General features: G+C 58.2%; 1 protein-coding gene across 1 annotated transcript in view; it reads right to left on the reverse strand.

Annotated features, from left to right (window-relative positions):
- Positions 1-2028: 2028 nt before the first annotated feature.
- Positions 2029-12909, reverse strand: part of PDE9A (phosphodiesterase 9A) — a 92590-nt gene continuing 81709 nt past the window's right edge. The window contains exons 13-19 of the mRNA XM_035030111.1: positions 12241-12397; positions 9287-9400; positions 6639-6743; positions 5865-5993; positions 4637-4732; positions 3184-3292; positions 2029-2385 (exon numbers count right to left, since the gene is read on the reverse strand). Of these exons, the coding sequence (XP_034886002.1) occupies positions 3200-3292; positions 4637-4732; positions 5865-5993; positions 6639-6743; positions 9287-9400; positions 12241-12397 (694 nt within the window). The 3' untranslated portion in view covers positions 2029-2385; positions 3184-3199. The remainder of the gene's footprint in view (positions 2386-3183; positions 3293-4636; positions 4733-5864; positions 5994-6638; positions 6744-9286; positions 9401-12240; positions 12398-12909) is intronic.

Raw genomic sequence — 12909 nt, forward strand, 5'->3', positions numbered from 1 at the left:
TTTTCCGATGTGATTTGGTTAAAGATGCCAGCAAGGGACTGTCACATTGGCTTTGGATGGTACGACGGGAGGAAGCTGCAGAAGGTGCCTGTGGTCAGACACAGGACAGGCAGTGTGGAGGCGTCGGGCCCTGGGGTCCCCATCCCAGGTGAGAGTGACAGACATTCTCCTTTTGTCTCTCCTCACTCTCGAGGTCAGTGCTGGAGGCTGTGCTGGCCTTTTGCTCGGCAGGGGGAGAAACGGGGGGGGGGGCTGTGTCCCAAGGCAGCACCTCTCCAGTGCCTAGCTGGTGCGTGACATTTAGGAGCGAGATGTGTGGGGTCTCTCGGGTCCAATTTTTGACACATGCATCACTCCTTCAATTGCTAGAAATCTCAGGGGAGAAAAACAATGGAGAACAGCATGTTCTTGTCCTCCTGGGTGAACAGAGAGTGACGGAGGCGTGGCTGGTTTGCAGGAAGGCGTGGTCCTGCGGGACCGTGGCATCAGCCGGCTCCATCAAGTTCTGGAAAGCGCAGGGCTTTGTGTGTGTCCTTCGATGGGCAGCGCAGCTCCGGACATTTTATCCTTCATGCTGACTTGGCACTTGGCCACATCTTACCCCCCAGCCTCCAGGGCTGATGCTGTCACTGACCTAGCCCCCGTGTGTGCAGTCTCCTGGGGCAGGGCTGTTCCAGGCTGTGGGTGAGCAGGCTGAGCTGGGTGACAGGGCCCCCGTCCGTGTGACAGAGGCTGGCTGGCGGTAAAGGGAGGGGCCGTGTCCATATGGAGGGTGACTCAGGCTGGGGCTGCGTCACCCCAATGGGCTCAGCTAATGGGGTGTGAATGACCCCAGTACATAAGCATTCTGGAGGCAGAAGGTTGGAGGAAGCATTTTGCAGGAGGCTGATGCTCTCGTGCCAGTTTGTGAGGTCTCCACTGATGGAAACCAGGCTGCCACACAAGGGTGGGGACTGTCACAGAGGTGCTCTCCTTACAGACTCCTTCCTCCGAGCTGTTGATTTCCCTGTTCCAGGACTTGGTATGACCTCAGCCCCGTAATGCAGACCGTGTGTTAGAGTGGGTTTATGTGTGTGTGTGTGTACACGTGTACGTGATCGTGTGTCTGTGTGCATGGACATGTGCACATGCATACATATGCGTGTGAGTGTGGTTGTGTGTGTGTGTGTGCACAAACACTGAATTCAGTCATCGCTGTGTGAAGTTCGACAAGGGGCAGAGCGTGGCGAGGTGGGCATTCAGCACAACTCAGCAGGTGGGAGGTACTGGTCAGAGAGCACGTGCGGGGCGGTGTGTGGGCCGAAGTGCATCGCCATCTGGACGCCTGCTGAGTTTGGTGTCACTAAAGCTGCCGTTCATACTGAACTGGAATCAAGAAGTGACGGAAAATGTCACAGCAGAAAATGAACTATTCAGGGATGGCAAGTAGTGTTCTGGAATTCGCCGAGAGGGAATGAATGCATGGACACTAATCAACCCCAGATGAAATGCCCACAGAGCGCAGATTATGCAGCGGCTTTTACAGACTTCTTCAGAGCAGAGCCTCTTCCGTGCGGAGAGGGGGCCAAGGAGGTGTGCACGGCCCGGGAAGCATCGAGGGGTCTGAACACACGTGGGGTGTTGGGGGAGGGCTCGGGTGTGTGCTGCCCCTCAGAGCTTGACTGCCCACCAGCAGGGGTCGGGTCTCCCTTTATGGGCACAGGGCCACCCCGAATGTGTCCCCAATGCTTACCCCAAAACAAAGGCAGGAAGAAGGGACAGCTCCCCTCCCCAGAGACCCTCAAACGTGCTGAGTATGGCGGTTTGAGGTGTTCAATGCCCACCTCCCTATAAACGGGCACCAGCCTGGTGGTGTGTTCACAACCATGTCTGACCAAGTGGCCTCCGGCCCCATGCCTCCCCACGCACAGCCACCAACATCCCCTCGATGCTCACAAACAGGACACGCTCCGGGCACTGCCTGAGATTTAATTTGAATTTACACGGGATGGAGCATCACATCACACTGGAAAACTGTTCTAAGATACATCTGCGGGAAAAGCACAGTTCCTTGTCTCTGCGGGAGAGCTGGGGGGACTCTGGGGACTCTCAGAAGCAGCCCTGGGATACACAGCACTACCAAAGAAAAAGTACAGTACCCGTTTCTGTATAAGAATATATTATTTAAAAGACAGTTTAAAAATAAAAATTCTGTACAGCATCATGAATTCCTTTTTTTTTTTTTGTATCAGTGAACAAAACAGTTCTTAGAAAACACAGTCTTGGCGGAGTAGGCGCTCAGAGTCAACTTTTCCCTGCACGGTTGTCTCCCATGAGGCTCCGGCTCCGCCAGCCTGGTCCAGAACCGCGGCCCGAGACTGTCCTGCCGTCTTCAGGCTCCGTCTGCTTGGAAAAGGAAGAGGAGAAAGCTTCTGTGGGGACTGAAAATATGCAGATGCTGTCAGACGTCACAGGAGGACGTGCAGACGATGCTTAAAAACTGCAACACTGTTGAACACATTTAGGCCAAATAAAACAATCTCGATCCCTCTTCTGAACCATTAAAAAATAGGATGTGCCTGAAAAACGAAACACCAATGTTACAAGCACCTGGGGTGTCCCGGTGTTCTGCTCGTTTAACGGACAAAACAACAATAGTAATGGTATTATTCCCGCTAGTGGAGAGATTCAGGCTCTGAGGCTCAGAGTGGTTGAGACACTTGGGTGGGTCACTCAGCTGGTCCTAAGCTAAGCTCAGCCTGTTGGGTGCCCGCACCTGTCGCTACTCCTCTGCACAAAATCAGACCTCGCGTCCCATGCCCTGCGCCTGGCATGCTGTGTAACTGGGAATCTCTCCAGTGATCCTTCAGACCGAAGGTGCTGGTTTGCCTTTCACACGGACCACACGAGCAGCTACTGTCAAGTGCGTGGAAAACGCTCACAGCCGTGTGAGTGATACCGCATTTCTGGGAAGCTGTCACAACGTGCTTTTCCTTGTAAGTGGCCCGTAGGCTTGTGACCGATCTTGTGCTATCAGCCAAAGCATGTCCCCCTTCCTTCAGAGCCAAATTCTATGAATTACAGGCAAGGAATCAAAGTCTCACTCCAAAACCATCAGCCATTCGGATTTTCTGCCCTCCCCTCCTTATGTCCTCCCCGCAGCCCCCACAGATCTTCACTGCTGCCCCGTTTTGTCTGAATTACCATATGCGTAGAGACGTCAATTCAGGATGGCGTTATCTTCACTTTTCCTCACATCTCTGCTTCCCTCTCTCTGCGGGTCCGTGTGCCCGGATGTCAGGCTCTCCGTCTTCTGTAAGCAGGACAGAGTAGGGGACAATCAGGTTCCAGGAGCCTGTGAGTCCCTGCTTATCTGCTAAAGAGCTTCCCGTTGAGTGAAATGCTAATGTGTCACGGAGACGGATGTCCGCAGCACAGTCTGTGTGCCCGCCACCTTCCCCACTACGGGAGGCCTCCCCGTCTCGGCCACAGTCCCGAGCTTGGACTGCTAGCTCGTTCGGGCTGCAGAGCCCAGTGGACTGGCAGGGGTGAGCACGGAGCCTGTGGGTCTGTCCTTTCTGGGGGTAGGAAAGCATCCTGGGGGTCCGAATGGCCCCTGCTGGGTGGCCAGGCCTGGGACCTTTATAGCAATGGCCCTCGGGGGGCCCAGGAATGCCAAGGTGCTTTAGCAATCCTGCCGGGGGGCCCGCCAGGGACATCTGCTTGGACATCGCTCTCTGTACCATTTGCTTGTAGGCTTTGGAGGTTCAGGGATCCGACTAGCGGAACCGGCTGCGGGTCTGGAACGCCCATCGACCAGTAGGCAGCTCCAGAGTGCTGATGACGTGCCTGGTGTTGTACACATGGCAGTTTGGGGGGATGAGAGCAACACAGCACACCTGGGAGACCACCTGGCGCTCAGCGGGGCATGGGGGTTCCCAGCGGCAAGGCTGGGGAGCACCATAACTGGGGAGCTCTGACTGAAGGAGGGGTGGAGACAGTATGGGGTGTGGGGTGTGTGGCGCGGCTGAGGCCAGGCCCACTCCAGGTGACTGGCTATCAGGTGGGGGGGGGGGTCTGTGTGGTCTCCGGGGGCAGGGGTCCCTGAAGCAGAGATGTACACACACCAAGGCCCTGGCGTGGCCAGACCCGCTCACAGGCTGTGCAGAACGCCTCTACCCTGGCTCTGAGCATGTGAGCTGGACCTTCCCTGGACATAGTACCAGGCCTCACAGCAACCTAGAGCCAGGCCTGGTCTCCCTGACCCTAAGTGGGCCGAGCCATCATGTGTGAGCTCCGGGATGTGGGTGGTGGCTTCTGTCCTGCAGGAGCAACGTGTCCTACTGCCCTGTCACTGAGCAAGGTCAGCCCCGGGGCCAGGAGGAGGACAGGGACGCACATGGGGCCGGGGTGCTGCTCTGAGGGGGTCTGAAATGTGGAGAGACCCTGGAGCATCCGATTACAGCACAAGGACTGGGGATGATGTGACCCCTCCAAGGGGTGCAGAGCATCAGGGGCAGTTTGGTTTCACAGAGAGTAAAGGTACCCTGGTTTGCCAAGGTCTGGATTTCAGGGGAATGGAAATGAGCTCTGGTGCAGAGGGCCCTCCCGCCGAGCACCACAAGGATGACCACCTTCCCCACGTGGCACCTGTTACCTCTCTCAGGGCGTCATCCATTTGCTTCAGTTCCTCGTAATGATCTCTGGATTCCCAGAGGGGCTGGAGCATGATTTCCTCCACCACAGGGAAGAGCTGGGAGAGACAGGTTCACAGTCCATCATTCTCGAAGCGGCGGCAAGCGTCTGGGAAACCGGGGGGCCAGGGGACCACACAGCAAGTGTCCTCGGAGCCCCTGGGCCGCCACTTGCAGCGGGGTCCCCGGTGACCCCCGTCCTGAGGCCATCTGGTCAGCAGCTCCTGGAGACCCGCAGGCCCAACACCTGCCACCCACCCACCTCCGGGTCCCACTCTGTTTCTGTCCTCACTTCACACAGCCCTGCCTTCCGCCTGCCTGTCCCCAAATGTCCGTTGTCCAGACGCCAGCCTCGTCTCTAGTCCCCTGACAGCCCCGTGGCCGGAGGAACGAAACAGTTCTGGTGGCGTGGCCTTGGCCACCCTGTCATCCCTGCCCCGGGGGACCCTGCGCATGCAGATCTCGGCCCTGTAATGCCCCCCATGCCTTCCACGCTTCCCTGTCACAGCCCGGTCCTGCTGCAGGGGGAGGGCAGGGCCCACGTGGCAGTCCTCCACCCCTGCACCTGCTGGCCGTGACAAAGGCCCGGAAGTCTGTGCAAGGAATGTACAGGGAGGCGAGTCCCCAGAGAAGTAGCAACAAATGGGGTTTACGGGAGGACGTGCCGAGGTGGTTCCGGAAGCCTGGCCGGTGCCATGGGGCCGAGGCCAGCTGAATGGGTGCCCTCAGAGGTGGAGGCGTGAAGAAAGGCGAGGACCAGGAGCTGAGGGCCGTCCTGTAAGACAGGCGTGCCCAGGACGGCGGGGGACTGGGTGCAACGAGGGGGGCAGCCCTCCCTGTGTTAGGGGCATGGGGAGCCATGGAAGGTTCAGGAGAGAGGCAGGGATGGTCTCCTTGCTGAAATCAGCCTGGGGATGGCCCTGTGCCGGGTAGAGTGGGGCAGGTTAGGAGGTTCTTCTGAAGGCAGAGGTGCCCTGGGAGTGGAGAGCCTGGGGCAGCTCCAGGGGGCACGGAGACCAGAAGGCTGGGAGGGGTGAGATGGGGAGGCGAGAGGGTGAGGGCTCCGGGGATGCTGGCGGAGGGGCCTTGGGTCCCACCTCACACCGCACAGGGGTGCGCATGTGAACCTGTGCATGCACACGTGTGTGTCTCTCAATGCGGCATCTTCAGCACGTGGTGACAGTCACTCACCTTGGTCACCGTTTCGAACATCGGGATCAAGACAAACTTGATGAACCCAATTTGGGCTGTGGCTTTGGTCACTTTGTCCCGGTCCATGAAAGGGGCCACGGGAAGGCCCTCGGACTTCTCGCGGTCGCTCTGGGGGATGCAGTGGGCCACAATGTTAGAAATATCCATGGATTCTGGGGACTCTGAGGGCACGGGGCACGGGGCACGTTCCTGTGCCTCACCCAACCAGACCGCTCTGCCGTAGGGGTGGAGGTAGCGACAGGGATGGAGCGGTATCTTCTTTGGCCACCGGAGCGTTCAGAGGGTGTGCGGGGCCGGCCGTGAGGACAGGGCGCAGGGACAGGCGCAGCCGGCTCCGAGGCAGAGGTGGCCTGCAGGACCCCAGCCTCCTCCTGGGGCCCACCTCACTGGCCTGCCAGCATCCTCCCCACACTGGGTTCTCTGAGCGTCAGCTGACCTGCGTGGTCTCACCCGCCCCTGGGGGCCCCTCCTGCCTCTGCTGCTTCTCTTTGAGGCCGTTTGCCCGACTCGTCCACCCTACCAGCTGCGCACTGGTCACGGGCGGTGGGTTTCAGGGCTTGCTTTCCCAGGCTGCCCCTGTCTTCCCTGTGTCAGGTTGTACCCGTTCATCTAGGATGTGCACCTGCTGTGAGGGCTTCCTGGAGGCTGGAGAAATCGTCTGTGACCCACTCCACTAGTCCCCCTGGGTACACCCGTCGCCTTTCCAACACGGAGCCCGTGAAGGGTTTAAGCTGGTGGGTGTGGGACACTTACCTGCATGAAATACTCTTCTAATAGGCAGTCCACCCAAGGTTCCGCAACTTCCATTGGACGGACCTCGTTAGAGATGTCACAGCATTTTATCAAAATCATCTTCAGCTGGAAGAGAGATCTGGGATCAGGCATGGGGCGTAGAGCACGTCCCACTCCTGCTGTCTGGGTCTGGCCTTGCCACCCCGGGGGATGGAGGGGGCGCTGATGGCCAACGGGGGCTGAGCTGTGCTGCCTGCGTCCATGGCGCCGCAGGCTCGCTCTGGGCAGGTGCGCTGGCAGTCCGCGTCTAGACCCCCGGCCACGCCCGGGAGAACAGGGGCCTCACCGCACCCCCACGGGATCAGAATCTGTTTGGGGGGCTTGAGGAGTAGAAAACTCTGTTAACACAGACACGCTTTGTAATACAAACTTAAATCGTAAAGTGTAAAAGGATCTTCTTGCTTGTTGAGGACACACAAAAATATAGAAAGAAGTCACCGTTAGCAGGCAGAGGTTAAAGGGGTGATGGTGGGACCCCTGGTAGCAGTGAGCGTATCAGAGGAAGGCCCCTCACAGAAACTCTGGGTGGGGGGCGTTCCCCTGGGCACCGCATGCCCCCGAGCACGAGTGGTACCTGCAGGGCTGCCCGTGACCCCAAGGGCATCCACCGGGCCGAGCTCTGATTGCACCTGCCCCTCCTGCCTGGAGTCAGAAAAATCACACAGCGGCGAAGGCGGTGGGGGCTTCTGCCCGGTGCTCCCAGGCCTGTGTCTCCCCTGTGAGCTGGCGCTCTCTGCCCGGGGCCCCTGCACCTTGTGCTCAAGCCACCACCCTGCAGAAACCTTGCCTCCCCCTGCTGCCCACTGCCTTCCAGGTCCTAATCTGGCCCCTCCTTCCAGCCTTCCTGGCCCCCCCAGCGCCAGATGGTGTCCCCCAGCAAGGCCTCCTGCTGCCACACATGACTGTCCCCAGCGGTCACTGACGTCCCGGGACAAAGCGTGAGCCACCGCTCGGGGTCTGAAGGTGACCCAGCAGGAAGTCCCCCCGGGCATACCAGCGTGGGCTGTGGGCCCTCTGAGTGGGCCCGGGCTGTTTGCACCCAGTCTTGCAGGAGGCGGGTGGGAGCCTGACTTGGCAGAGCACCTCTCCGCTCAGCTCAGCGTCTGGCACAGCCCCAGCTGAACCTCAGGGTGACCTGGCTGCCCTTTTCCCTGTCCCTGGTCACCACCCTTCCTTATCAGTGCCCGGGAGTCGATCCAGGCCTTCCTTGTCTGCTCTGGGAGTTGGCTCCAGAACACAGGCCGTTACAGGGCCTTGCTCGGCAGGCCTCTGAGGGAAGCTGCCCCCACACCGGGCCCAGGGCACAGCCTGGGCACTTCGTACTGGAGGGAGCTGTGCCGGGATCTCAGGCCGCGGCCACATGGAGCACTGCATCCAGACCTCCTGTTGGGGGCCTCGGCTGAGGTCCTAGAATCCATTTTGATCCAGAACCTTTCCACTCTTGGGCCTCTCCTTCTACCTCCTCCAGTCCCCATGTCCATCAAGAAGTGGGTGCTTTTGGGGCTCCTCGGCCAAGGCACGATCCCCTGGTCTGTGCCGCAGGCCACGGACCCTCGCTCAGTGTGGGGGCGGAGGGCCCTCCCTTGCTCGAACAGTTGGAGTGAGGGAGTAAAGGTGTGATGGTCACTCCTCATCGTCCTGACCGCTCGACACCTGGCAGCAAGACTTCTGGCCTCCTGCCTGTGAGGGCCTTTCCTTATGTGTCAGAGGGTACATGGAGACTCCAAAGGGGCTCAGCCTACTCGTTCTTCCTCCTGGCCCTGCTGTGGAGGGCAGGCGGCATCCCCACACCCCGCTGGTGTTTCAGGAGCAAAGCCGTCCCTCCAACGTGACTGCATCTCCCCATGTTCAGCCCCATGAAGGGATGCCTCGGGAGGCTCACGGGGATATTTTCTCCTGCTCTTTACTTATGGAAAATGCTAGGTCCTTCCCTGCACACTTTGTGTGTTAGCTGTAATTCAGGTTTGGGGACGGGATGGACAGAAGGTCAGCCAGATCTCACAGGGCTGTCCTTGTTCATCAGCTTCTAGGAATGGAAAGGGACCATCAGTTTTAAAAGAGAGAGAATGCCAGAAAGGCCTCCCACCCAGACCAGGCTCAGCATCACCCCTTCCCTGAAGACTGGGAAGGACATTTCCATGTGTTTTTCTCCTAAAAGGGCAGGCATGGTGCAGACCCAGGTGGGCTCTCCTCACTGGAGAGATCTGCTCCCCTTCTCTGGATGCCCGGCCCCTGCTCATGGAGGGGTGAGCCGGGAAGGGGCCCTGCAGGTCCAACTTGCTCGCCCAGAAACTGGTACGCAGGATGTTTTCTGGGGCCATGCCTTCACGGGAAGACCAGCTTTGTTCTCAGGAAACCAGAGCAAGATGGACTGCCTTCACCCACTCACCACCTTCAAGTCAGAACGAGATGCAGGAATCAGAAAAGCCGCCTCTACCCGGGACATGGGCTCGCTGGGGGCTTTTCAGGTAAGCGCTGTGATTGTGCGCCCACTTTAATCATGCCTTGCTCCAAGGCCGGGCAAGGGTTGGGGTTTCTCAGTTTCCAGTCTGGGCTGGAGGGTGGGACACATGCACCAGCCTCCGAATGAGCTAAAACAAGCTACTTACAAGGGTCATGTGCTCCTCATTGCTGTAGTCAAAATTCTCCATTGTTTCTTTGAAAGAATCCATAATTTCTGCATGTCTTGCCATGTCAGTGGCTAAAATTAATGTGATCATCCCCTGAAAAGTGAAAGCAAAATGTTAACCCTGGGTACCGTCCCAGCATCACTCCTTGAGCCCCGACTGCGTGCCGAGCCCTCCGCGCAGTGTCCCACTTGGTCCTCGTGCCAACTCGATGTGTGTCTCTGAGAATCAGTGTCCTCATTTTCAAGATGAAGAAGCGGAGCCTTGAGGAGGTTGGGGAGCCTCCCAGGCCGCGGCTGGCGGGTGGAGGCTGGGGATTCAAACCCACGCGTGCATTGCGGGCGAGCCCCGAATGCCGAGTCCAGGAGGAGGCAGCCCCCCCAGGCCCGCCAGGCTCATTCGCTTGCAGGTGGCAGGCTCAGCACCAGGCTTCCCTGTGACGGCTCGTCTCAGCCAAGGACAAACGCTTCCCCTCAATCCAGGAGTCCGGGTATATAGCTATTTCTTTCACATCACATCGCTGGAGGTCACTAACCGATTTTCCAGGAGACTTTTTCCTGTTATCTAATCTGTGCCTTTAGTGCTTGGGAGCGATCAAAGTCAGGTTATATTTGACAGCACCGTTCTGCTAACACGTTTGTAAATGAGGATGCAATGATAAAAAAAAAAAAAATTTTTTTTTAAGTAGGCTCCACGCTCAGTGTGGAGCCCAACGCGGGGCTTGAACTCATGACCCCGAGATCAAGACCTGAGCTGAGATCAAGAGTCGGACGCTCAACTGACTGAGCCACCCAGACACTCCAAGAATGCAGTGATTTTTAAAATGGAAATATTTTAATACCTTGTTAACCAAATATTGGTTTAGTAGAAGTAACGTGATTCGAAGCCGTGACCGTCCATGCACCCCGAAAACATGTATAAGGACACAGCTCTGTGCTGCACAGAGTGCTGTGCTTTCCCCAAAACACAGAACTACAGCATCCGGGATGGAACTGAAATCAGTGGAGATGGGTCATCTCAGATGTATTTTGGGGGAGGGGAACATCCCTGGCATTTTGAATTCTGTGATTTCTCTTAAAGATTTCATTGTGTTACTAGTGAAGGGGCCACTCCTATGAGGATTCATCCCTAAACATACTCAATGACAAAATAGTATTAAAAATTGGGACAACTAGGGCGCCTGGGTGGCTCAGTCAGTGAAGTGTCTGCCTTCAGCGCAGGTCGTGATCTCGGGGTCCTGGGATCGAGCCCCACGTCGGGCCCCATGCTTGGTGCGGAGTCTGCTTCTCCCTCTCCCTCTGCTCTTCCCCCGGCTCACGGTTTCTCTCTCCAAATAAGTAAATAAAATCTTTAAAAAAAAAATTGGGACAACTGCTTTTATGCCCAGAAAGTTTCATTTTCACGTTAGTTATGTGTTTGGGGCAGGACAAGCCTCCTGTGTCCCCCTGGTGGGAGGGTCCTGCTCTGACCGCTCCCGGGGGGCGGGCGCGGGTGGGTCACGCACGAGGGGGACCGGCTGCTGTGGTCCCTGCAGGAGCTCCTCACCGGGCCACCGTCGGGGCCTCTCCATGACCTGCCCCTTTCCCACTTGAGAAAGATGCGCCTTGGCTCATCCTGGCCAGGCGCTCCAGAGCAGGGGAGAGGGTGGGAAAGCCCACAGATAAAGGGGACACAGCTGTGCCGGGAATCAGTGACTTGCTGGTGACAGACCTTCGGCACCGCCCAGAGCTCTGAGCTTCCTGGAAGCGTGGCTGATGGATGACAACAGTTTACGGGGCTGCTCTCTGACAGAGTGAAGCTTATCAGACCTCCGGGAGGGAGAGCCCGGATCCCCGTGTCTTTATCAGGTGCACCTTGAGGCCAGGCCCCGAGGCATCGAGTGGGTGAGGTTGTCATCCGTGGGACGGCAGAGTGTGGCTCCTCCACACGAACGTGGCCCCCGGCTCGTGGCACTACTAGCTGGGTGACAGGGACCAGCAGAAAGGCCCCCTCTCACAGTCCGGAGGCCAGAAGTCCCAAGGCTCTGGGAAAACGTCCTTCCCGACTTTTCCTGCTCCTGGTGGCCCCAGGCGCTCCCAGGCGCTCCCTGACTTGGGTCCATGTCACTCCAGCCTCTGCCTCCGCTTTATGCGGCTTTTTCTTCCATGTATGTCTCCCCTTTTGTCTCTTCTGAGGACACTTGTCATTGGATTTAGGGCCCACCTGGGTAATCCAAGCTACTCTCCAGAGATCTAACTTAACTACTAGCAAGACTCTTCCCAAGTCGAGTCACATTCACAGGTTCCGGGGGTCAGGAAGGGAACATACAATTTCTTTGGCAAAGGGGGTCCATTCAACCCACATACTCCTCTAAGAGGTCCTTCCGGTCTCTTCCCTCCCCTGGAAACATCAGAGGGGGTGCACGGAGCTGTGCTCAGCGGGGACCCCCTGCGTGGAAGGGGGTGTTACTTGTAGCGAGTGGGAAGCTGTGGGTCTCAGGACGGGAGGGTGCTGTCCCCTCCTCCCCAGCGTCCCTTATCTGAAGTGGGTGGTGGGGCTGACTAAGTTGAGGTGGGGGTTCGGGAAGCAGTCGGGTTTCTGCCAGATTGGATGCAGCAGGTGGGTCTGTCCAGGGCCTGCACGAACTCACTGTGGACCTCTGATGAGTGACCCAACCTCTGGAACCCTCACTCTCCCAGGCTGCAGGCTGGAGAAAGGACAAATCTCAAAGGATTCGGTCAAATGAGGGATGTGAAATGCAGGTCGGTGGGGTCCCGTGTATCCATGCTGAGGGCTCGTGTCTCCCTTGGGTGCACTGGCCTTGGTGGGGGAGGGGTGGGGCCGGGAGCGCGTGGGGGCCTCAGCCACTGGAGCAAGGGGGTTCCACCGGTGAGCACAAGGGGGTTGTGCTCACCGTCCCCCCACTCTGCAGTCGGAGGGCCCTTGCCCCTGCATACCTGTCTGATCTGCTTGAACTCGTCCAGCTGCATGTTGGCAAAGATGTTGCACTCGGGCTGGGCGAGAATCTGAAAGGCCACGGCGCAGTGGTGGTTCTCCAGGGGCGAGATGTCGTTGTACCGGACGGCCAGCTCCGTGCGGGCGTTGATCTGGTACCTGGCATCGAAGGAGAGAGTACACAGAGGCTCAGGCTTCCGCGGGGACACGGCGGTGCCAGCAGAGGCCAGGAGGTGAGCCGTGGCCCTCTGCGGTACCAGGGACGCGCTCCTCCGGGCTCTCCTGACTCTCTGCTGCCCCTTTCGCTTGATGCCCTCAAGGTCTTTCCTGTAACCCTACCAGGTAGACGCCACCAAGACCCCTCCTCTGCGCCCAGTGACGGTGCCCGGAGGCGATCAGGCCTTCCATGTTGGCCCCTCGACACGTCATTGGTATGCACAGAGGGCAGGCGTTTGGGGGGGCACCAGGGTGTGTTTTCATGTTGCAGCTGTGGCTTCGACCCCTTGGCTGGACTGTACCTCGCACATGATCTTGAGTGTGAAAGCAGGGGGTGGATGCTCACAGTGCCCGCCTCCTTGGAGGAGCCCGGGCGTCCCCACCACGGAGGCCTGCCGTCAAACGTGATGGTGAGTTCTCGGCCACGTCAGACCACACGAATACACCTGCTCGGA

The sequence above is a fragment of the Mirounga leonina genome, unplaced genomic scaffold, assembly GCF_011800145.1.
Source record: "Mirounga leonina isolate KUSES-001 unplaced genomic scaffold, KU_Mleo_1.0 Mir_353, whole genome shotgun sequence".
In the NCBI taxonomy this organism is placed as follows: Eukaryota; Metazoa; Chordata; class Mammalia; order Carnivora; family Phocidae; genus Mirounga; species Mirounga leonina.